Source organism: Hyla sarda, chromosome 2 (assembly GCF_029499605.1).
Source record: "Hyla sarda isolate aHylSar1 chromosome 2, aHylSar1.hap1, whole genome shotgun sequence".
Taxonomy (NCBI): Eukaryota; Metazoa; Chordata; class Amphibia; order Anura; family Hylidae; genus Hyla; species Hyla sarda.
Window position 1 is genome coordinate 503,608,925 of NC_079190.1, and position 26,714 is coordinate 503,635,638.

General features: G+C 45.4%; 1 protein-coding gene across 3 annotated transcripts in view; it reads right to left on the minus strand.

Moving 5' to 3' along the window:
- LOC130357249 (zinc finger protein 501-like) overlaps positions 1–25,555 on the minus strand; it is a 41,739-nt gene extending 16,184 nt beyond the window's left edge. For 2 of the 3 annotated variants that reach the window (XM_056559856.1, XM_056559853.1), the window contains exons 1-5: positions 25,422–25,555; positions 7,640–7,766; positions 7,144–7,529; positions 6,948–7,045; positions 237–312 (exon numbers count right to left, since the gene is read on the minus strand). In XM_056559856.1, coding sequence (XP_056415831.1) covers positions 237–312; positions 6,948–7,045; positions 7,144–7,342 — 373 coding nt within the window. In that variant the 5' untranslated portion in view covers positions 7,343–7,529; positions 7,640–7,766; positions 25,422–25,555. Of the gene's footprint in view, positions 1–236; positions 313–6,947; positions 7,046–7,143; positions 7,530–7,639; positions 7,767–9,682; positions 9,702–25,421 lie in introns of those variants that run through there. The other variant, XM_056559854.1, reaches the window with a different exon arrangement.
- Positions 25,556–26,714: the final 1,159 nt, after the last annotated feature.

A 26,714-nucleotide genomic window follows, 5' to 3' on the forward strand; every position in this document is an offset into this window, starting at 1 on the left:
ACGTGGTGTATATATATATATGTGTGCCTCATTACGTGGTGTATATATATATATGTGTGCCTCATTACGTGGTGTATATATATGTGTGCCTCATTACGTGGTGTATATATATATATGTGTGCCTTATTACGTGGTGTATATTTGAGCGCCTTTTAGTAAATCCAGTGAACCAAAAATAAGTAGCGCTTTATGTGTGTCGCAACCAAATACTGCACAAACTGTATGAAGGCTCTTACCATTCTCTGATATGGGGTTTTCAAGTCCACTCATTGTTCCTCCAGAACTTTCCTGCAAAGATTCCACAATAAGGACCTGAGAAGGAAAGAAAAGTAACAAAAAAATAAAATAAAATCACACACACCTTAACCTTAGTTTATCCTATATACAGTCTGCTATCAGTAGGTTATCTTGTCACGAGATAATCAGAGCTTTTTCAGCTAGGGCACAGCTCTTACAGTAGAGAAGCCTTTCATTTCTACTGGAAAATAAACCTTTTTCCTCCAGCCAGAGAGCAGACACTTTAAACCTTAAAGGGGCACTCCAGTAGAATTATTATTATTTTTTTTTTTTATCAACTGGTGCCAAAAAGTTAAAACAGATTTGTAAATTACTTCTATTTAAAAATCTTAATCCTTCCAGTACTTATCAGCTGCTATATGCTCCACAGGAAGTTCTTTTCTTTTTTGAATTTCTTTTCTGTCTGACCACATTGCTCTCTGCCGACACCTCTGTCCATGTCAGGAACTGTCCAGAGTAGGAGCAAATCCCAATAGAAAACCTCTCCTGCTCTGGACAGTTCCTAAAATGGACAGAGGTGTCAGCAGAGAGCACTGTGGACAGACAGAAAGGAAATTCAAAAAAGAAAAGAACTTCCTGTGGAGCATATAGCAGCTGATAAGTACTGGAAGGATTAAGATTTTTTAATAGAAGTAACTTACAAATCTGTTTAACTTTTTGGCACCAGTTGGTTTAAAAAATTTTTTTTAAAAAACCTTCCAGGTTCTCCGGGCCTCTTATCACTTTTATTGTCTTCCATGTGATGTTTTCAAAACGAAATTGTCTGTTCTAGATGAGGCTGCACTAATGTTCTGTAAAGCAGTAAGATTATGGCCAATGACTCCTTCAGTACATGACAGTATTCTGTTGGCTTAGTAGCAGCTGACTGGCATTGTGCTCTTATTTACTCCATCATCTACAGGGGAGAACTTTACATTTATCCAGGATGAATCTTTATTGCCAAGTGCACAGAGGACGACATTTACCACAATCTTTTATGGAACCAGAAACTATTTATATCCACAACTGACCACAACCAACACCAGATCATATAGATGATATAGATGATACAGATGATATAGATGATATAGATGATACAGATGATATACTGCACTGCTGGAGGAGATTAGTAGAAGCTTCATTATATTCATCTATAGCCCCTTAACCCCTTAAGGACGCAGGACGTAAATGTACGTCCTGGTGAGGTGGTACTTAACGCACCAGGACGTACATTTACGTCCTAAGCATAACCGCGGGCATCGGAGCGATGCCCGTGTCATGCGCGGCTGATCCCGGCTGCTGATCGCAGCCAGGGACCCGCCGGCAATGTCCGACGCCCGCGATCTCGCGGGCGTCCGCCATTAACCCCTCAGGTGCCGGGATCAATACAGATCCCGGCATCTGCGGCAGTTCGCGATTAAAATGAACGATCGGATCGCCCGCAGCGCTGCTGCGGGGATCCGATCATTCATAACGCCGCACGGAGGTCCCCTCTCCTTCCTCCGTCCGGCTCCCGGCATCTCCTGCTCTGGTCTGTGATCGAGCAGACCAGAGCAGGAGATGACCGATAATACTGATCTGTTCTATGTCCTATACATAGAACAGATCAGTATTAGCAATCATGGTATTGCTATGAATAGTCCCCTATGGGGACTATTCAAGTGTAAAAAAAAATGTAAAAAAATGTAAAAGTAAAAGTAAAAAAAAAGTGAAAAATCCCCTCCCCCAATAAAAAAGTAAAACGTCCGTTTTTTCCTATTTTACCCCCAAAAAGCGTAAAAAACATTTTTTATAGACATATTTGGTATCGCCGCGTGCGTAAATGTCCGAACTATTAAAATAAAATGTTAATGATCCCGTACGGTGAACGGCGTGAACGAAAAAAAATTTAAAAAGTCCAAAATTCCTACTTTTTCAATACATTTTATTAAAAAAAAAATTATAAAAAAATTTATTAAAAGTTTTTTATATACAAATGTGGTATCAAAAAAAAGTACAGATCATGGCGCAAAAAATGAGCCCCCATACCGCCGCTTATACGGAAAAATAAAAAAGTTATAGGTCATCAAAATAAAGGGATTATAAACGTACTAATTTGGTTAAAAAGTTTGTGATTTTTTTTAAGCGCAACAATAATATAAAAGTATATAATAATGGGTATCATTTTAATCGTATTGACCCTCAGAATAAAGAACACACGTCATTTTTACCAGAAATTGTACGGCGTGAAAACAAAACCTTCCAAAATTAGCAAAATTGCGTTTTTCGTTTTAATTTCCCCACAAAAATAGTGTTTTTTGGTTGCGCCATACATTTTATGATATAATGAGTGATGTCATTACAAAGGACAACTGGTCGCGCAAAAAACAAGCCCTCATACTAGTCTGTAGATGAAAATATAAAAGAGTTATGATTTTTAGAAGGCGAGGAGGAAAAAATGAAAACGTAAAAATTAAATTGTCTGAGTCCTTAAGGCCAAAATGGGCTGAGTCCTTAAGGGGTTAAAGGGGTACTCCGCCCCTAGACATCTTATTCCCTATCCAAAGGATAGGGGATAAGATGTCAGATCGCCGCGGTCCCGCTGCTGGGGACCCTGGGGATCTCCACTGCGGCACCTCGCTATCATTACAGCACAGAGCGAGTTCGCTCTGCACGTAATGACCGGCAATACAGGGGCCGGAGCATCGTTATGTCACGGCTCCGCCCCTCGTGATGTCACGGCCCGCCCCCGTCAATACAAGTCTATTCGAAGGGGGCGTGGTGGTCGTCACGCCCCCTGCCATAGACTTGCATTAAGGGGACGGGCCGTGATGTCTTGAGGGGCGGAGCCGTGACATAACGATGCTCCGGCCCCTGTATCGCCCGTCATTACGCACAGAGCGAACTTGCTCTGTGCAGTAATGATGGTGAGGTGCCGCGGCGGCGATCCCCGGGGTCTGCGGCGATCTGACATCTTATCCCCTATCCTTTGGATAGGGGATAAGATGCCAGGAGCGGAGTACCCCTTTAAGGACCCAGGGTTTTTCTGTTTTTTTTCCTCCTTACCTTTAAAAAATCATAACTCCTTCAATTTTGCACCTAAAAATCCATATGATGGCTTATTTTTTGCGTCACCAATTCTACTTTGTAATGACATCATTCATTTTACCCAAAAATCTACGGCGAAACCGATAAAAAAAAAATCATTGTGCGACAAAATGGAAGAAAAAACACAATATTGGAACTTTTGGGCGCTTCCGTTTCTGCACAGTACATTTTTCGGTAAAAATTACACCATCTCTTTATTCTGTAGGTCCATACGCTTAAAAGGGGTTGTGCGCTGCCCTGCAGTTCGGAGCTCTGTTCACAGCGTCTGGAAGTTCATTACTCCGAACGCTGTGTGCGGGCTTCTGTGTTCGCAGCCGCCGGGCGTGACGTCACGCCCAGCCCCTTCGTGACGTCTCGCCAGCCCCCTCAACGAAAATCTATGGGAAGGGGGCACGACCGCTGTCACGCCCCCTTCCCATAGACTTTGGTAGAGGGGGCGGGCGTGACGTCACGAAGGGGCCGGGCGTGACGTCACGCCCGGCGGATGCTAACACGGAAGCCCGCACACAGCGTAATGATCCCCTACTTATATAGGTTGGATATTGTCGCACTTCTGGAAAAAAATCATAACTACATGCAGGAAAATGTATACATTTAAAATTGTCATCTTCTGACCCCTATAACTTTATTTTTCCGCATACGGGCCGGTATGAGGGCTCATTTTTTTGCACCGTGATCTGAAGTTTTTATCGGTACCATTTTTACATTGATAGGACTTATACATTATTTTGGACTTTGGAATTGTTTTGCGCGTACGCCATTGACCGTGCAGTTTAATTAATTATATATTTTTTATAATTCGGACATTTCCGCACGTAGCAATACCACATATGTTTATATTTATTTACACAGTTTTTTGCTTTTTTTAATGGGAAAAGGGAAGTGATTAAAACTTTAATTAGGGAAAGGGTTAAATGATCTTAGGAAACCATTAATCAATGATTCTGCGGCTTGACTGCTCATGCCTGGATCTCAGGCACTGAGTAGTCATCCGGCGATCAGACACCAGGAGGCAGGTAGGGGCCCTCATGCTGTGTCACAGCTGTTCGGGATGCTGCAATTTCGCTGCGGACATCCCGAACAGCCCCCTGAGCTAATCGGCAATGTTTTACTTTCACTTTAGACGTGGCGTTCAACTTGAATGCCACGTCTAAAGGGGTTAATAGCGCGCGGTACTGCGATCAGTGCCGCGCGCTATTAATGACGGGAAAAAAACAAAAGAACAAAAAAGGAGTTTTAGCAAACCAGTATACTAAAAAGTATAAGGTTTATTGATATCCATTAAAAACCACATATATGTAAAGAGGAAACAAACATCAAAAAAGCGGCATCACCGGATATGATAAAAAAGATCTTAGTATAACAAATGGAGAGGTAGGTACAGTATATGTATAAGGTAGAGAAATTGACACTTTTATAGATAAAAAGTAGGGATCGACCGATATCGTTTTTTTAGGGCCGATACCGATAACTTATACCGATATTCCGGTATAAGTTATCGGCTATTTATCCCCCGCGACACCGCTGCAGATCATTGATTTTAAGCGGGCGCTTTAAATCAATGCACTGCAGTGGCTTTTGTGGTGCCATAGGCCGCCGCCACCCGCTTCTCTACCCCTGCCTGTCAGGGTGGTCCGGGCCATCCATCCTTCCTTCCTGTAGTGTCCGGCGGCATTCCGTGTGGAGGGTGAACCGGTCCGGGCTGTCCTTCTCCAGGGGTCATCTTCTCCACTCCGGGCAGGCTCCGGCCTAGTAACGCAGCATAGACGCCGCTGCGCAGTGACACCCGTGCGCAGCGACGCACCTGACGTCACGGCGTAGCGGCGTCTATGCAGCGTACTAGGCCGGAGCCTGCCCGGAGTGGAGAAGAGGACCCCTGGAGAAGGGCGTCTATGCAGCGTACTAGGCCGGAGCCTGCCCGGAGTGGAGAAGAGGACCCCCGGAGAAGGACAGCCTGGACCGGTTTACCCTCCACTACAGGAAGGATGGATGGCTCGGACCACCCCCATTACGGGTAAGTTTAATTTTTTTTTATTGACTCGGAGGGTGGGGGAGGGGCCCGACCGGTATAGCGGTATGGGCAAAAATCCATACCGTGGGAGAAAAAAACAAAACAAACAAAAAAAAAAAACTGTATCCGGTTCATACCGGTATACCGCCCAGCACTACGGTGGGGGGTGCGACGCGGTGCGGTGGGTCGGGGGGGGCGGTCGTGGTGCGGTGCGGGGGACGGGGCATTATCGGCTTATCGGCAAGGTAATTGCCGATACCGATAATGCCCAAAATCGTGATTATCGGCTGATAATATCGGCCATACCAATAATCGGTCGATCCCTAGCTAAAAGCACTTGTAAACTGTAAATACTGTGCAAAATTGCATACAATATAAAGTGCTATATGCTGTATGTCAAAAGGGTACAAAAGATAATGCAAATACAAGATAGGGGTTGCAAAAAGCAAGATACCTACATACTGCACAAGTGGTATGAATCCGGGATGACGCCACTCCAACGAGCGTTTTGGCATGTGGCCTTCGTCCGGGTCCCGGCCGGGCATGACCAGCTATTAGGGCTGGGCGGTATGGCCAAATATGTGTATTGCAGTATTTTTTTAACTTATGGCGGTTCCACGGTATATAACGGTATTCCCCCCCTCCGTCCCCCAAAATTAATTCTTAGCCCAGCTGCGCTGCCCCCATCGGGGTACTACTCACGTCACCTGCAAGCGCTGTCCTCCTCGTCCTTTATGTTGTGGCCGCCGGCGCTGACACTCTATACTGTATCCCTATGCCCGGGCTGCAAAAGGTAAACAAAAATAAGCTAAACGCATGGCCGTCGGCCTTACGCTGGGGACCTGAACGTCGGACAGCCGTCAGCCTATCACTGGCCGCAGCGATGTTCCGTCTCGGCCGGTGATAGGCTGAGCCCACTGTCATGTAAGAAGCCGGCATCTTACATGACAGTGTGCTCAACCAATCACCGGCCGAGGCGGAACATCGCTGCGGCCAGTGATAGGCAGACGGCTGCCAACGTTCCATTCCCTTGGAAGCGGGTCCGGACCGACGGGGAAGGTGAGTTAAAGTTTATTTTGTTTACCTTTTGCAGCCCGGGCATAGGGATACAGTATAGAGCAGTGGTCTTCAACCAGCGGACCTCCAGATGTTGCAAAACTACAACTCCCAGCATGCCCGGACAGCCAACTGCTGTCAGAGCATGCTGGAAGTTGTAGTTTTGCAACATCTGGAGGTTGAAGACCACTGGTATAGTGTCAGCGCCGGCGGCCGCAACTCGCGGGTCCCATATGATTAGTTCCCTGATGTGGGGACAGCGCGCTGCGGCTGATAATTCATTTATTCCCGAGGGGGAGGGGCCAAACCGGTATTGCGGTATGGGTAAAAATTCCTATCGTGCAGCACAAAAATTTCGGTATTCGGTATGAACCAGTATACTGCCCAGCCCTACCCGCTATGACGCGGGGTCACGCCGTGGCCCCCCGTTAAAGGACGGGAGCGGACTCATGACGTACCGGTACGTCATGGGCCCTTAAGGGGATAGGGGATTTGTAGATATCTCAACCTTGTGTACCTGATGATCTGCTGGAATATCTTGCTCTTCTTCTTTACTATCATGAGGATATAGAGGACGGGGACATCTCTCGGGGGGATTTATACTACTGGATCCATCTATAGGAAATAAACACAGTGACTGAATCCATTGTTATATGTGATGATCAGATGATGGGGGAATCTAGGAGATCCACAAACCTGCTCTCTCCTCTTACCTGGTGATGTGAGGGACTGGTGATCCTCCATCATGACCTGATCCTTGTACAGATCCTTGTGTCCTAATAAATACTCCCACTCCTCCATGGAGAAATAGACAGTGACATCCTGACACCTTATAGGAACCTGACACAGACAATGATACAATTCTCCTCCAGACACTTCATACCTTGGTGTTATTGTATAATGTCCCAGCATTCCCAGCAGCGCTCACCTCTCCAGTCAGCAGCTCAGTGATCCTGGAGGTAAGTTCTAGGATCTTCTGCTCATGTATCAGTGAATGAGGTGGAGGCTCCTCGGGGGCGGGGCTCTGGCTCCTGCTCCAGCCTCCTGACACACGGGGTGTCACACACTCACCAGACGACTTCTTCACTACTGTGTAATCCTGTGTATGGGGAGACACTGATCACTACAGAGAGAAGAAGAATCCCGCACCTTTCCGCTCATTTCCCTGCTTTATTAATAGATACAAGGAAGGTCATGTGACCCGCTCACCTCTCCAGTGATCCAGTAGATCATCTCTAGGGTGAGGTCTAATATCCTCCCAGACATGTGGTCTCTGTCCTTCTCCATCCTTGGTCGGTCACTGACAAAAAGGACCATTGTCTTGTACCTAAGGAACCTGAAAAAGGAAGGAAGATTTGGTAATAAATCTACAGAGGAGTTTCTGGGCACATTGGTACGTGTGAAAGAACGAGATCGTCCCCTACAAGAGCTACAGAGAGAAACGAAATGTCACCAAAGCTGCATCAGAGGGGGAGAGACGGTTAGATATTATGCCAGTGTTTCCCAACCTTGGTGCCTCCAGCTGTTGCAGAAATACAACTCCCAGCATGCCTGAACAGGCATTTTCGTTTTTTCCTCATTACCTTTTAAAAATCATAACCCTTTAAATTTTGCACCTAAAATCCATATTATGGCTTATTTTTTGCGCTAACAATTCTACTTGCAGTGACATCAGTCATTTTACCCAAAAATCCAAGGTGAAACGGAAAAAATAATAATTGTGTGACAAAATTGAAAAAAAAACAAAATTTTGTAACTTTTGGGGGCTTCCGTTTCTACGCAGTGTATTTTTCGGTAAAAATGACACCTTATCTTTATTCTTTAGGTCCATACGGTTAAAATGATCCCCTACTTATATAGGTTTGATTTTGTCGCACTTCTGGAAAAAAAATCATAACTACATGCAGGAAAATGTATACGTTTAAAAATGTCATCTTATGACCCCTATAACTTTTTTATTTTTCTGCGTATGGGGCGGTATGAGGGCAAATTTTTTGCACCGTGATCTGAAGTTTTTAATCAGTACCATTTTTTTTTATTGGACTTTTTGATTGGTTTTTATTCATTTTTTAATGATTTAAAAAGTGACTAAAAATACGCTATTTCGGACTTTGGAATTTTTTTACGTGTACGCCATTGACCGTGCGGTTTAATTAAAGATATATTTTTATAGTTCAGACATTTACACACATGGCGATACCACAGATGTTTATTTTTATTTACATAGTTTTTTTTGGGAAAAGGGGGGCGATTCTGACTTATTAGGGAAGGGGTTAAATCACATTTATTAACACTTAATTTTGACTTTTTTTTTTTGCAATGTTATAGCTCCCATAGGGGACTATAACACTGCACTCAATGATTTCCTACACTGATCACTGCCATTGATGAGTGTAGGAAATCAGTGTAGGACATGGCATTGATCAGTGTTATCGCTGCTCGACTGCTCCTGCCTGGATCTCAGGCATGAGCAGTCAATCGGCAATTGGACAAGCAGGAGGCAGGTAGGGATCCTCCTGGTGTCCTGCAAGCTGTTCGGGACGCCGCAATTTCACTGAGCTGCCGGGATGCTTTCGGTTTCACTTCAGACGCGGCAGTCAACTTTGATCGCCTTGTTTGAAGGGTTAATACCGGGCATCATCGCCATTGGTGATGTCCAGTATTAGCTGCGGGTCCCAGCCGTTGATGGCTGCCGGGACCGACCCGCTATATCGCGGGAGCTGGCGCAGGACGTAAATGTACGTCCTGCGTCATTAAGGAGTTAATTTGAAGTTTTCCCCAAATCGTGCAGCTCTAATACACACAATGCGGCACTGATACAATGAGGGAGATTTATCAAAACCTGTCCAGAGGAAGAGTTACTGAGTTGCCCATAGCAACCAATCAGATCGCTGCTTTCATTAATGATAAAGGCCTCTGCAAAATGAAAGAAGCGATCTGATTGGTTGCTATGGGCAACTCTGTAACTCTTCCTCTGGACAGGTTTTGATAAATCTCCCCGAATCTCTCACATATGTGCGTCCTCCCCTCATATTATGTAACCAGGTGAGGAGGACAAAGACAAGTGCGTCCTGTCTACAGTCATCATGGTGGTGCAGGGGGTCATGGTCTGGGGGTGCATGAGTCCTGCTGGAACTGGGGGGCTACAGATCATTGGGGGAACCATGAAGGCCAACATGTCCTGTGACATACTGAGGCAGAGCAGGATCCCCTCCCTTCAGAGTATTCACACATGATAAAGACCCCAAACACCTCCAAGACCACCACTGCCTTGTAAAGGTGATGGACCGGTCTCCAGACCTAAACCCTATTGGGCATCTGTGGGGCCACCTCAACCAGACATAAAAATCTGAGTTTTAGGATTTGTTTATCATATCGCAATATGAAGTTTTCCTCATATCGTGCAGCTCTAATATACACAATGCGGCACTGATACAATGAGGGAGATTTATCAAAACCCGTCCAGAGGAGAAGTTGCTGAGTTGCCCATAGCAACCAATCAGATCTCTGCTTTCATTTGTGATAAAGGCCTCTGAAAAATGAAAGAAGCGATCTGATTGGTTGCTATGGGCAACGCAGTAACTTTCCCTCTGGACAGGTGTGGGGAATCCTCAAACAGAAGGTAGGCGGGGGGCGGGGAGCGCAAGGTCTATATCATCCCCCAGCTCTGTGATGTCATCATGGAGGAGGGAAGAGAAGGGACAACCTGTGAAGATCTGGTGAACTCCATATCCAAGAGGCTTAAAGGGGTACTCCGCCCCTAGACATCTTATCCCCTATCTAAAGGATAGGGGGATAAGATGTCTGATCGTGGGGGACCCGGCACTGCACCCGGTGTTCGTTTAAAGCGTCGGGTGCAGCACTGGAGGCTCATGACGTCACGTCCACGCACCGCTCGTGACATCACGGCCATGCCCCCTCAATGCAAGTCTATGGGAGGGGGCGTGACGCGTCACGCCCCCTCCCATAGGCTTGCATTAAGGGGGCATGGCCGTAACTAGGGATGTCCCGATACCGATACTAGTATCGGTATTTGGGCCGATACTAGTCATTTCCCTGGTATCGGGGACTCATTCAATGTCACCGATCCCAAATCCGTTACCTGCTGCTGCTCCGCTGCCCCGTCCGCATAATAGCGTTCTATGGAGGAGCATGTGACACACACGTCACTTCACCTCCTCCACTGCGCCCAGCGTAACGCTACGGAGGAAGCAGAGTGACGTGTATGTCACATGCTCCTCCATAGGACGGGAGGACAGCAGAGGACAGCCGCAGGTGAGCTGTTTACAAGGGTGGGGGCTGCGGTCTACAGGGGGCCTGCTACTAATGTCTAATGGGGGGGCCCTGCTGTTTACAAGGGGGGCTGTGCCTGCTGTCTACAAGGGGGGGCTGTATTCTACAGGGGGGGCTGCTACTCACGTCTGCAGGGGGATACTACCTAATATTAAAGACAATCTTACAGCAGAGTCACCTGCACTAACTTGAATTTATAGGTAGGTGCAGGTGACCCGGTTTCTAGCGCTGCTCACCATGTGGTCATCGGTCTCGCCCATAATGCAAATTTTTTGTTCTGTCCAATGGAGAAGAGAGAAATCTTGGCTCATATTTCAGCAGTCGCCTCCATTGTCCACAACAAGGACCCACATATCATACGGTAAACAGCGCCAGAAACCGCGTCACCCTGGTGTCACCCTGGGATAAATAGCCGTTAACTTATACTGGAATATCGGTATAAGTTATTGGCTAGCGGCCCTAACCTCCACCGATTATCGGTATCTGCCCTAGTGTTGGGTTATTTTTAGGGGACACAACATTATACACTGTTCTACAGAGGGGAAGGCGACCGCTGGGACCCCTCGTTCTCCTGTAAGACGCTTCGGCTCTTACACAGAAAAGCATGGAGGGGGCGCGTCGGCCCCAGCTTCGTGCCATGGTAGACATAGCTCTTTTCATGCAGAGAGCCGAAGCAAAAAACCACACATGAACCAGCTCACCCCTCCACTGGATAGGGACTCGGCAGCAGCAGCGTGAATGTGTGAGGAAGCTCGGAAGGAAACACTACAGCCGGGACTCCAGGTGCTGCAGCTACAAGGAAAATGTAGGCGGATATCCGGCTCCCAAAAAATTAAAATCCAACTTTAATGAGAAAAACTGGAGTAAAATCATACAGGTGGAAAATAAGTGAAAAAACTAAATATAAAAGCCCAAACGAAACGCCAACGCGTTTCGACATGTTAACAAGTCTTAATCATGGCTCATACACCTAACACACTGTTCGGTATATATACACACCTATATAGAACACGTGACATCCAATCCAAGAAAAATGCGCCCCTCAAATGATGTCAGGATTATGGGCGGATAAACACCAGTGGGAAATACCATTATAAGCCAGACTCACTAAAGGTATATATAACTACTTGTATAGTATATGGTATAAAGTAGGGATCGACAGATAGATTTTTTTTTAGGGCAGATACCGATAATCTGTCACCTTTCAGGCAGATAGCCGATAACTTATACCTATATTCCGGTATAAGTTATCGGCTATTTCAACTGACCGCCCCCCCCCCCCCCGGCGGGGCAGAAGCCGTTGCAGATCAATGATTTAAAGCGGGCGCTTTAAATCAATGAACTGCAGCGGCTTTAGCGGGGCCAGAGACCACCGCCGCCCGCTTCTCTCCCCCTGCCTGTCCTAAGACTAACCCCCACGGTTACCCCATCGCCTCCCCCCCATCCTCTGGCCACATACCGCCGCTGCTGCCCCATTGCTTCCCCCCCATCCTCTGGCCACATACTGCCGCTGCTGCCCCATTGCTTCCCCCCCATCCTCTGGCCACATACTGCCGCTGCTGCCCCATTGCTTCCCCCCATCCTCTGGCCACATGCCGCTGCCCCATCGCCTCTCCCCCATCCTCTGGCCACATACCGCCGCCGCCACATCGCCTACCCCCATCCCCGGTGTTATAATTACCTGCTCCCGGGGGTCCGCAATCCTTCTGGCTCCGTCAGCGTCCTGCGCTGTCACTGTGCGCACTGACGGTGACGTCGTGTTGGGGACGTCACTCGTCATTACGCTACGCAGTGCAGCGCACAGCAATAGCGCAGGAGCCAGAAGGATTGCAGACCCCCGGGAACAGGTAATTATAACACAGAGGCAATGGGGCAGCGGCGGAGGCATGTGGGCAGAGGATGGGGGGAGGCAATGGGGCAGCAGTGGTGATGGTCGTCTCTGGCCGGTGGGCGGGGCATTATCGGCATGGTAATTACAGATAATGTCCAAAATCGCGATTATCAGCCGATAATATCGACCAAACCGATAATCGGTCGACCCGTAGTGTAAAGTATAAAACGTTAATAGTAAAACTACATTCTGTACCAAAAAAACATGTAGGGCATATATCCGCTTCAATAGAACCATGAACATCATTACTGAAAAAGTGCAACAAAACCATTTTCCTAGAAAATTCTCTTGAAAGACACCGAAAAAACGCATGGTTCTGAATATATAGTATAAATCGTTCGTAGAAAAAAGTTATATTCTATCCCAAAAACATATAGGGGGGCATTTACTAATCTTTTACTATGTAGTCTGGTTTTTACCCTGTTTTTTTCTACTTCATTTTTGACTATGTGCGACAAATTTACTAAATTGTTGCACGGCATTAATAAATTTGGCACACATAGGCAAAAGAGGGAAATTTACTTCATGTAGTAGAAAAAATAGTCTGTTCCTTTTTCCTGCTGTCTGAATAGGTTTGGCTGCTGGTTTCCTTCTGGATCTTTTGTTTTTGAGTTTTTTTTTAGCTTTTTCACCACATCTAAATAATTCAATAACTACAGTGGTCCCTCAAGTTACAATATTAATTGGTTCCAGGAAAACCATTGTAAGTTGAAACCATTGTATGTTGAGACCATAACTCTATGGAAACAGGGTAATTGGTTCTAAAGGCACCAAAATGTCATCCAAAAATAGGAAAAAGTGACAAAGAAAAATAAGTAGATAACTGATATAGATAAAGCAAATCCTTACATATAAAAGTAATAAAGATCTGCTGGGAGCTGTAAATCACTGTCTATGTCAGTGTTTCCCAAGCAGGGAGCCTCCAGCTGTTGCAAAACTATAACTCCCAGCATGCCCGGACAGCCAAAGGCTGTCCGGGCATGCTGGGAGTTGTAGTTTTGCAAAAAATGGGGCCACCCTGCTTGGCAAACACTGGTCTATGTAGAGGACAGGAGCTTCTTCAGGGGTCCTGTACAGTACAGGCAATGTCCAAAACAAGTAATGGAGTTGCCCTCACCTGGTGTCCAAAAGAGCAGCTAACCCTGATACAGGTAAAGTGTACAGAACATGTAATACCAGTCAGTGCATACACTTCAGTAATACAGGGGTTTTACCAGTGAATGCCCATTTTGATTGGTTGGTTCTTCCAGCCATTGACACGTTTTACAGATCTGGACTGTCTGTAGCATTGTATGTTGAGTCTGGTTTCAACTTACGATGGTCCAGAAAAGACCATTGTATGTTGAAACTATTGTATGTTGAGGCCATTGTAAGTTGAGGGATCACTGTAAATTGTAGTCATGGCTCAGAAGTGGTAAACAGCGTTTAGTGTGTGTGTGTGTGTGTGTGTGTTTATTAAATTTTTTTAACACAGTTTTTTTCTCCCTAAATGTACTTACACTTTTTTTTTTTTTGGTTACTTCTTCTACAGATCTGTGTATCCTGTGGACTCCTTCGGATTCGGTGGACTACTTCGATGACCAGCGTTTTTCTTTGCTTGATGTTAATAAAATGGTTAACGAGGGCTTGTGGGGGAGTGTTTTTTGTAATACATTTTTTTTAAAACCTGTTGTGTTTTATTTTTATTTTACTTTACTAGACAGGCTTAGTAGTGGAAGCTGTCTTATAGACTGAGTCCATTACTAAGCCGGGCTTAGCGTTAGCCACAAAAACAGCTAGCGCTAACCCCCAATTATTACCCCGGTACCCAACACACAGGGGTGCCGGGAAGAGCCGGTACCAACAGGCCCGAAGCGTCAAAAATGGCGCTCCTGGGCCTAGGCGGTAACAGGCTGGCGTTATTTAGGTTGGGGAGGGCCAGTAACAATGGTCCTCGCCCACCCTGGTAACGTCAGGCTGTTACTGTTTGGTTGGTATTTGGTTGAGAATAAAAATAGGGGGACCCTATGCGTTTTTTAAATATATTTAATTATTTATTTAAAAAAAAAAACGCATAGGGTCCCCCCTATTTTCATTCTCAGCCAAATACCAACCAAACAGTAACAGCCTGACGTTCCCAGGGTGGGCGAGGACCATTGTTACTGGCCCTCCCCAGCCTAAATAACGCCAGCCTGTTACCGCTTAGGCCCAGGAGCGCCATTTTTGACGCTCCAGGCCTGTTGGTACCGGCTCTTCCCGGCACCCCTGTGGCGTTGGGTACCGGGGTAATAATAGGGGGTTAGCGCTAGCTGTTTTTGTGGCCAGCGCTAAGCCCAGGTTAGTAATGGACTCTGTCTATAAGACAGCTTCCACTACTAAGTCTGTCTAGTAAAGTAAGAAAAAAACACAACAGGTTTTAAAAAATTTTTATTACAAAAAACACTCCCCCACAAGCCCTCGTTAACCATTTTATTAAAATCAAACAAAGAAAAACGCTGGTCATCGAAGTAGTCCACCGAATCCGAAGGAGTCCACAGGATAAACGGATCTGAAATGAGAAGAAAACAAAAAAAATGGGTTAGTACATTTATTATCACCTGCTCACACATCTCCCGCCCCGCACGACTACAACTGCCAGCATGCCCTTACAGTAAGGACATGCTGGGAGTTGTAGTTGTGTGGTGCAGGAGATGTGTGAGCAGGTGATAATAAATGTGACAAGCTTGTCCCCTGCCCCCAGCTGCAGGACTACAACTCCCAGCATGCCCTTACAGTAAGGTGGGGCGGAGGCCGGGCACAGTGTTTCCCAACCTGGGACTTGTAGTTTTGCAACATCTGGAGGCACCCTGGTTGGGAAACACTGTTTTAGGCCAGTGTTTCCCAACCAGGGTGCCTCCAGATGTTGCAAAACTACAAGCCCCAGCATGCCTGGACAGTCAAAGGCTGTCTAGGCATGCTGGGAGTTGTAGTTTTGCAACATCTGGAGGCAACCTGGCTGGGAAACACTGGAATAAAACAGTGTTTCCCAACCAAGGTGCCTCCAGATGTTGCAAAACTACAAGTCCCAGCATGCCTGGACAGTCAAAGGCTGTCTAGGCATGCTGGGAGTTGTAGTTTTGCAACATCTGGAGGCAACCTGGCTGGGAAACACTGGCCTAAAACAGTGTTTCCCAACCAGGGTGCCTCCAGATGTTGCAAAACTACAAGCTCCAGCATGCCTGGACAGTCAAAGGCTGTCCAGGCATGCTGGGAGTTGTAGTCTTGCAACAACTGGAGGCACCCTGGTTGGGAAGCCTGCGCAACTTACCGGCTTCCGTAGGATCCAGCGCTGCACGACACTGCCGCGCGACGATCTCCGACAGCGATCGTCGCTGGAGCCTCGGAAGGGTAAGTGAACCTCTTCGCCGGTCCCCTTCAGCTGTTTAGTTTTGCAACAGCTGGAGGACTACAGTTTACAGACCACAAACCAGGGGTCTGCAAACTGTGGCCCTCCAGCTGTTGCAAAACTACAACTCCCAGCATGCCTGGACAGCCAATGGCTGTCCAGGCATGCTGGGAGTTGTAGTCTTGCAACATCTGGAGGCACCCTGGTTGGGAAACACTGTTTTAGGCCAGTGTTTCCCAACAAGGGTGCCTCCAGCTGTTGCAAAACTACAACTCCCAGCATGCCCGGACAGCCAATGGCTGTCCAGGCATGCTGGGAGTTGTAGTCTTGCAACATCTGGAGGCACCCTGGTTGGGAAACACTGTTTTAGGCCAGTGTTTCCCAGCAAGGGTGCCTCCAGCTGTTGCAAAACTACAACTCCCAGCATGCCCGGACAGCCAAAGGGTGTCCAGGCATGCTGGAAGTTGTAGTCTTGCAACATTTGGAGGCACCCTGGTTGGGAAGCTTGCGCAACTTACCGGCTTCCGTAGGATCCAGCGCTGCACGACACTGCCGCGCGACACTGCCGCGCGACAGTGCCGCGCGACGATCTCCGTCAGCGATCGTCGCTGGAGCCTCGGAAGGGTAAGTGAACTTCTTCGCCGGTCCCCTTCAGCTGTTTAGTTTTGCAACAGCTGGAGGACTACAGTTTACAGACCACACACCAGTGGTCTGCAAACTGTGGCCCTCCAGCTGTTGCAAAACTACAACACCCAGCATGCCCTGACAGCCAAAGCCTATGGCTCTCAGGGCAGGAGCCCGGGCTGACATTACAGTGCAGCCGCCCGGGCTCCTCATACGGTCTCCCCGCTACCCCCCCTTGTCTCCCGCCCGGGCTCCTCATACGGCCTCCCCGCTACCCCCCCCCCCCCTTGTCTCCCGCCCGCGCCGCTCAGCTCCCGCTGCTACAAGACTACAACTCCCAGCGTGTCCTCACTGTAAGGCCATGCTGGGACTTGTAGTCTTGCAACAGTAGACAGATGGGAGTTGTGTGGCGCTGGCAGGTGAGAGGGGTGGGATGTAAATCACTGTAGTGACTGTAGTGCCCCGGTAGCGCAGTGAGGGTAGCGGGGAGAAAGTATGTCGGAGCCCGGGCGGCAGCAGCTTTTCCTGCTCCATGTTGGAGCTGGAGTAAATTTAGTCAATTTTTATGGCCGTTGCGACAGTTTATTGCGCAACTGCGACTGTCTCAGTTAATAAATTCCTGACCACTGCAAGTCAAAACTGAAAACTTGCGTAAATTAAGCGGGAAAAAAAAATTTGACTTTCTAGCTCTTGCTAGGGAAAGTCGCACAATTTATAGGGTAGGCGCAATTGCGACAATTTTGCGCCAAAAATAGTCAGAAAAAAATGACTAAACCCCTTAGTAAATGCCCCCCATAAGGCATATCTCAACTTCAATAACACCATTACTGAGAAAACACAACAAAAAACATATTCTTGGAAAATTTTCTTCTAAAAACCTGAGAGAAAAAAAAACGCATGGTGTGTACCTGCGCATACATTATGTATAATTACACGGACAAAGTACACTATCTGTGTGCGCCAAATACACGTTCTCCTGTATTCTGGTCTTTAATTTCCTGGTAGTGTAACCTACATATTGCAGACTGCTCTCCAGGCAAGTGATCGTATATACTACGTGCGATGACTGACCGTTTATAAATGACTTTATGTTAAAATGTTCTCCTGTTTTGAAAGATGAGACAAAAGTAGAATTACTCATTACTCATACCGTATATACTCGAGTATAAGCCGACCCGAATATAAGCCGAGGCCCCTAATTTCACCCCAAAATCCCAGGAAAAGTTATTGACTCGAGTATAAGCCTAGGGTGGGAAATACATCATCCCCCCCTGTCATCATCCAGACCCGTCATTAACATCCTCATCATCATCATCATCATCACCCTGTCATCATCCCCCCTGTCATCATCCCACACCCCCCCTTCATCATCCCCTTGTCATAATCCCCCCCCCCCCTTCATCATCACCACATGTCATCATCATCACCGCTTGTCAATGTCTGATACAGTGGTCTTCAACCTGCGGACCTCCAGATGTTTCAAAACTACAACTCCCAGCAAGCCCGGGCAGCCATCGGCTGTCCGGGCTTGCTGGGAGTTGTAGTTTTGAAACCTCTGGAAGTCCGCAGGTTGAAGACCACTGCGGCCTTCGACATCATCCAGCCCCCTCTCACCCCCTTTAGTTCTGTACTCTCCTCCGCTTGGCGCTGGTCCGGTGCTGCAGGACTGTCTGGTGGAGAGGTCGTCCGGTGGGATAGTGGTTCCAGGCTGGTATCTTCACCGGGGGACCTCTTCTCCGCGCTTCGGGCCCGGAATAGAGGTGTTGCCTTGACGATGACGCAGAGGGATGTTGGTAATGAACGTACCTCTGCGTCGTTGTCAAGGCAACGCCTCTATTCCGGGCCCGAAGCGCGGAGAAGAGGTCCCCCGGTGAAGATAGCAGCCCGGAACCACTATCCCACCAGACAACCTCCCCACCGGACAGTCCTGCAGCACCGGACCAGTGCCGAGCGGAGGTGAGTACAGAACTTAAGGGGGTGAGAGGGGGCTGGATGATGTCGAAGGCCGCAGTGATCTTCAACCTGCGGACCTCCAGAGGTTTCAAAACTACAACTCCCAGCAAGAGTTGTAGTTTTGAAACCTCTGGAGGTCCGCAGGTTGAAGACCACTGAGGGCGGAGAGTTCACTCGAGTATAAGCCGAGGGGGGTGTTTTCAGCACGAAAAATCGTGCTGAAAAACTCGGCTTATACTCGAGTATATATGGTATATTTGCAAATTCCACACCTAGTACCAGCGCTGTGGAGTTGGTAGATAAATGTTCCGACTCGGACTCCGCAGTTTTTTTGTACTTCCGACTCAGACTCCCAACTCCTCTGTATTAATATGCAAATGTATTTATAAACACTTACAGTTGAATCCAAGAAGCTGTTCCACCAAGTTCTTCTAAGCTCTTCTAGCAGAGAGAGGTAGTTGGGCAGAAGCTGCTGCCTTCTCCTTTTTGTGTGCTGATCTGCTGCTGAAGATAGGGCAGTGGGAGGATCCAGGAAGGGGCATTTATTATAAAACATGATTTCCCTAGTAGAATCCCATAGTCATGTTTAAAGTTTAAGCTAACAATGGGAGTTTACACGTTTTTATAGCCTTAGCTGAATGGCAGCAGTTTTTCCATTGGTTTACAGCTTCAGTCTTGAACTATTGACCCTCCATTCCCTTCACTTATACAAGTGTCTCTAGTCCTGCAAAAAACATATTTACTTAACCCCTTATCAGTGAGAGGCTAGGTTACCCATGGGTTCCCTGTAACAGCAGAACACAACACTATGGAAAGTATAAGTATTGCCGCTCCTAATTGTGCGTTCCGTGCCATATAGTGAAGCACATGAAAAGAGTTGTATTGAGGGGGTGTGTCGGCCGCCGCTTCGTGCGGAGGTCGACACCTGCTATCTGGCCGGAGAGCCTGGCCCCCGTACAGAGAGATCGCAGAGGGCCCCAGCGGTTGGACCCCCCGCGATCTCAAAAACGTATCCCCTATCATTAGGATAGGGGATAAGTTTTTCACCACTGGACTACCCCTTTAAACTGTCTAGAAAAAGAAGTAGAAGTTTTTTATTGTTATGAATTTTAAGGTAGTGGTCCTTGGGCTTGGAATTTACAATACCCTCAGCTCTTCCTATCAAATGGGACTTGTACCCTCTAGCATGTAGTCTTTTTCTAATATCCCTGCATGTTTCTTGATAAGAAGTTTCATCAGAGCAAGATCTAGCACGAACAAAATTTGCCTATAGGTAAATTACGTACCATACGTTGGGGGTGACAACTTCTAGCGCGAAGCAAACTATTGCCCGCACAGGATTTACGGTACAATTTCGTTTTGACAGTACCACTCTGTACACAACCTAGTAAAGTAACGTCCCAAAAATTAGTTTCATTGTCCTCAAGGGACATAGTAAAAAATAAAGAAAAATCATTATTATTGAGGAATGAAAGAAAATCTTGCGTTTCTGCATGACTGCCCCCCCCACACTAGGAGGAGGTCGTCTATATAGCGCCCATGCCAACTAATCAGATGGAAGAATGGATTGGTTGGTGAACATAAGACGACCTCCTCCCAGTATGCCATGGACAAATTGGCAAGTGAAGGGGAAAATCTGGATCCCATAGGACAACCTGTTATCTGCAAAAAATATTGATCAGCAAAACTGAAAAAAAGTGAAAAGTAAATATTCTTTCAGATCATTATCGTAGTTACTGTATTTATGCAAATGGTGAGCTATGGCAGGATTGTGTGGAATACACGTGTAAAGGGCAGTGACGTCACATGACATCCATTCTTGTCCATCCTTCCATTTAAGTATTTTCATTGTTTGCAGTAGAGAGATATTATATATATATATATATATATCTCAACTGGCTCCAGAAAGTTAAACAGATTTGTAAATTACTTCTATTAAAAAATCTTAATCCTTTCAGTACTTATGGGCTTCTGAAGATGAGTTGTTCTTTTCTGTCTAAGTGCTCTCGGATGACACGTGTCTCGGGAAACGCCCAGTTTAGAAGAAAATCCCCATAGCAAACCTCTTCTAAACTGGGCGGTTCCCAAGACACGTGTCATCAGAGAGCACTTAGACAGAAAAGAACAACCTTAACTTAAGAAGCTCATAAGTACTGAAAGGATTAAGATTTTTTAATAAAAGTAATTTACAAATCTGTTTAACTTTCTGGAACCAGTTGATCTATAAAAAAAAAAAAGTTTTTTCCTGGAAAACCCCTTTAACCTGTTAAGGAGCAAGGGCGTAAACTTACGCCCCTAGTCCCGCTCCCGTGATATAACGTGGGGATACACGGTGACCCCACATCATATTACTGCGGGCCCGGCGTCATAGAGAAGCCGGGACCCGTCGCTAATAGCGCGCAGCACTGATCACGGTGTGGCGCCCTATTAACCCTTTAGCCGCTCAAAGCTGAGCCGCACGGCTAAAAGTGAAAGTAAAACGTGCCGGTTAGCTGAGGGAGCTGTTCGGGATCGCTGCGGTATAATCGCGGCATCCCGAACAGCTGTAGCACAGGAGGAAGGTCTCTTACCTTCCTTCCTGCAGTCCGATCGCCGAATGAATGCTTCAAGCCTGAGATCCAGACTTGAGCAATCAATCGCCGAAAACACTGATTGATGCATTCCTATGGAGATGCATCAATCAGTGGTAAAGATCAGTTAATGCAATGTTATAGCCCCCCCTAGGGGCTATAATATGGCATAAGAAAAGTTTTTAAAAAATCACTAACCCTTTCAATTATCCCTTCCCCTAATAAAAGTTTGAATCACCCGGCATTTCCAAGAATAAAAAAAAAAAAAAGTGTAAATAAAAACAAACATATGTGGTATCGCCGCGTGCGGAAATGTCCGAATTATAAAAATATACTGCTTTTTAAACCGCACGTTCAATGGCGTCCGCGCAAAAAAATTCCAAAGTCCAAAATAGCGTATTTTTGGTCACTTTTTAGATCATGAAAAAATGAATAAAAAGCGATCAATAAGTCCTATCAATGCAAAAATGGGACCGACAAAAACTTCAGATCACGGCGCAAAAAATGAGCCCTCATAGCGCCCTGAACATGGAAAAAGAAAAAAGTTATAGGGCTCAGAAAATGACAATTTTAAAACGTATAAATTTTCCTGCATGTAGTTATGATTTTTTTTCAGTAGTAATACAAAATCACCTATATAAGTAGGGGATCATTTTAACTGTATGGACCTACAGAATAAAGATAAGGTGTCATTTTTACTGAAAAATGTACTACGTAGAAACGGAAGCCCCCAGAAGTTACAAAATGGCTTTTTTTCAATTTTGTCGCGCAATGATTTTTTTTTTCCGTTTCGCCATCGATTTTTGGGTAAAATGACTGATGTCCTTACAAAGTAGAATTGGTGGCGCAAAAAATAAGCCATAATACAGATTTTTAGGTGCAAAATTGAAAGAGTTATGAATTTTTAAAGTTAAGGAGGAAAAAACGAAAGTGCAAAAAACGAAAAACGCCCGGTCCTTAAGGGGTTAAAGGGGTACTCCGGCTCTAAGACATCTTATCCCCTATCCAAAGGGCTCGGCTGTGGAGTCGGAGTCAAGGAGTCGGACAAAATTTTGGGTACCTGGAGTCGGCAAACAATGAATCGACTCCGACTCCTACTAAATTTAGATTGGAATAAAAAAAAAAAAAAAAAAAACAAGTTTAAATGTCCCAATTGACAAAAAGTTATAATTAATGACTTCTCTACTGTAAGAATAAAGACCAATGCATGCAGCGCCTCACGTAATCGCAAAACGAACACGTTAAGTGACTGTGAAGAAGCTTTTCCTGTGCTTCACTATATGGCACGCAACGCACAATTAGGAGCGGTAATACTTATACTTTCCATAGTGTTGTGTTCTGCTGTTATAGGGAACCCATGGGTAACCGAGCCTCTCACTGATAAGGGGTTAAGGAAATATGTTTTTGCAGGACTAGAGACACTTGTATAAGTGAAGGGAATGGAGGGGTCAATAGTTCAAGACTGAAGCTGTAAACCATTGGAAAAACTGCTGCCATTCAGCTAAGGCTATAAAAACGTGTAAACTCCCATTGTTAGCTTAAACTTTAAACATGACTATGGGATTCTACTAGGGAAATCATGTTTTATAATAAATGCCCCTTCCTGGATCCTCCCACTGCCCTATCTTCAGCAGCAGATCAGCACACAAACTGTTCAATACAGTAGACTGTTGGCTTCCCAGCCAGTAGTCCTGAGGTAATGACATGTATGCTGCCTTTCTTTCCTTCAAGGAATGTATAAAATACATTCACATATTAATACAGAGGAGTCGGGGAGTCTGAGTCGGAAGCACAGAAAACTGCGGAGTCGGAACATTTATCTAACGACTCCACAGCCCTGCTGGGGACCCCCTATGATCTTGCACGCAGCACCCCCTGGAGCACTTTCGCTCCTGGTCTGATTACTGGCGATCACGGGGGCCGTAGCATTGTGACATCACGGCCCCGCCCCCGTGTGACAACACGCTCCGCCCCCTGAATGCAAGCCTATGTGAGGGGGCGTGACAGCTGTCACACCCCCTCACATAGGTTTGCATTCAGGGGGCCCCCTCACATCTATACTCGCTACTATGGGTCTTAGCGGAGGCGGAAAAATGTCTTTATGCAGTTTTGGTAGCGCGTGAAAAACAAGACATTTAGGAAATGATGGCAATAAATATTCTGATTATTTATTAGGGAGTATTCCGAGACAGACTCCGTCTTGTAGTAATTTTTGAAGCCCTTTTGTGATTTCGTTGGTGGGATTGCCTTTTCATTTACAGTAGGTATTGTTATCTCCCAACATGTTGAAAATTCATTTTTTGTACAGTCCCTTATCTAGAATGGCCACCGAACCGCCTTTATCTGATTTTTCTTGGATTGGACGTCACGTGTTCTCCTATATAGGTGTGTATATATATATATATATATATATATATATATATATATATATATATATCTATCTATACCGAACAGTGTGTTAGGTGTATCAGCCATGATTAAAGGGGTACTCCGGTGAAAACCTTTTAAAATCAACTGGTGGCAGAAAGTTAAACATATTTGTAAATTACTTCTATTAAAAAATCGTAATCCTTCCTGTACTTATTAGCTGCTGAATACTACAGAGGAAATTATTTTCTTTTTGGAATGCTCTTTGATGACATCACAGCACAGTTCTCTCTGCTGACGTTATTATAATAATAATAATAAAAATAAAGCTTTATTTATTGTTGTCCTTAGCAGGATTTGAACCCAAGGCAGCAGTGCTAACCACTGAGCCACCATGCTGCCCTTAGCATACATCTGCTATGCACGGTTGCTAAAATGGACAGAGATGTCAGCAGAGAGCACTGTGCTCGTGATGTCATCAGTGTTCCAAAAAGAAAAGGAATTTCCTCTGTAGCATTCAGCAGCTAATAAGTACTGGAAAGATTAAGATTTTTTAATAGAAGTGATTTACAAATATGTTTAACTTTCTGGCACCAGTTGATTTAAAAGAAAAAAGGTTTTCACCGGAGTACCCCTTTAAGACAGGTTAACAGGTCGAAACGCGTTGGCGTTTCGTTTGTACTTTTATCTTTTTCACTTATTTTCCACCTGTTATGATTTTACTCAGTTCTTTTTCATTAAAGTTGGGTTAACATTTTTTGGGAGCCAGATATCCGCCTACATTTTCCAGAGAGCCAAAGCGCCATACAGGAGATCCGGATAGGGGATAAATTTCCCTAACCCGGAGTACTCCTTTAAAGGGCATGCTGGGAGTTGTAGTACTAGTATAGAGTCAGCTGCAGAGCCATAGGTTGTGTCAGGGCATGCTGGGTGTTGCAGTTTATTACTTACTACAACTCCCAGCATGTCCTGACAAAACCTAAGGCTCTGCAGCTTACTCAATACTAGTACTACAACTCCCAGCATGTCCTGACACAGCCTATGGCTCTGCAGCTGACCAAACCAGAACTACAACTCCCAGCATGTTGCACTATATAAAAGTATAGTATAAATTATAGCGCAACATGCTGGGAGTTGTAGTTCTGGTTTGGTCAGCAGTAGAGCCATAGGCTGTGTCAGGACATGCTGGGAGTTGTAGTTAGTAACCAAATGCAACTCTAAGCATGCTATGACATAGCCTATGGCTCTGCAGCTGACCCTAAACTAGTACTACAACTCCCAGCATGCCCTTAAACCAGCCCAATGCTCTGCAGCTGACCCCAAACTAGTCATTTTGGACCATTTATGCAGGAATTTAGGGAGGTTGGGATTATGTGACATAATGGAGCAGGTTTACCAAGGGTCTCTCTCCGGGCATGCTGGGAGTTGTAGTTTTGCAACAGCTGGAGGTCTGTAGCTTAGAGACCACTGTTTTAGTTCCTATCCATGTAAAGGACCATTCTTAGGTATAAGGGTCCTTAAGCTAAGTGTTGCCCAACCAGTGTGCCTCCAGCTGTTGCAAAACTACAACTCTCAGCATGCCCGGACAGCCGTTGGCTGTCCGGGCATGCTGGGAGTTGTAGTTTTGCAACAGCTGGAGGCACACTGGTTGGGCAAAACTGCTTTAACTAGATAGGCACCAGCTTTCTCAGTATGAGATGGACAGTTCCAATTCCTATACAAGATCCGACCACTAGGGGGCATAAAAGATCATTTTACAGGATAAAACAGAGGTCTCCCAACCAGGGTGCCTCCAGCTGTTGCAAAACTACAACTCCCAGCATGCCCAGACAGCCTTTGTCTATTGTAGTTCTATCCCCCAGCCCCGGTGTGATCCCCTCCCCCACCGTGCGCTCCTCTATAGATCCTGCAGACGGTGAAATCACTTACCTCTCCAATACTGGAGGATCCTAGTGCCCGCCCCCTCCCCTGGTGATGTCACAGGAAGGGGCGGGGCCTCCCAGGAAGCAGAAGCCATGTGCTCCCCTACGTGTGTATACAGGGGACGGGGCGGAGCTTATTTCCATGGATACCATGCGCCCTCCCCTCATCCATGGTCAGGTATCTATGTACGTATAATAGGACTCTATGTGAGGGGCTGTAGTCATGTCACGTGTAACGGTAGGTTGGAGGGAAAGGGGGGTGAGTAGCAGTTGCCAATAGCAACCAATCACGTTCCAGCTTTCATTTTTCTTAAAAATAAAAATGAAAGAAGCGATCTGATTGGTTGCTATGGGCAACTGCCCCTCCGCTCCCCTACACAATGTGAGTAATGGAGTGAGGTTTACTCTGTATAATAAGCCTGATGTATTATCTATCATTATCGTATCATATCTATCTCATATCTATCTATATCTATCTATCTATCTATCTCATATCTATCTATCTCATATCTATCTATCTATCTCATATCTATCTATCTCATATCTATCTATCTCATATCTATCTATCTCATATCTATCTATCTATCTCACATCTATCTATCTATCTCATGTCTATCTATCTCATATCTATCTATCTATCTCATATCTATCTATCTCATATCTATCTATCTATCTCATATCTATCTATCTATCTATCTCATATCTATCTATCTATCTATCTCATATCCATCTATCTATCTCATATCTATCTATCTCATATCTATCTATCTCATATCTATCTATCTATCTCATATCTATCTATCTATCTCATATCTATCTATCTCATATCTATCTATATCTATCTATCTATCTCATATCTATCTATCTATCTCATATCTATCTATCTCATATCTATCTATATCTATCTATCTATCTCATATCTATCTATCTATCTCATATCTATCTATCTCATATCTATCTATCTCATATCTATCTATCTATCTCATATCTATCTATCTCATATCTATCTATCTCATATCTATCTATCTCATATCTATCTATCTATCTCATATCTATCTATCTATCTATCTCATATCTATCTATCTCATATCTATCTATCTCATATCTATCTATCTATCTCATATCAATCTATCTATCTCATATTTATCTATGTCATATCTATCTATCTCATATCTATCTATCTATCTCATATCAATCTATCTATCTCATATTTATCTATGTCATATCTATCTATCTCATATCTATCTATCTATCTCATATCTATCTCATATCTATCTATCTATCTCATATCTATCTATCT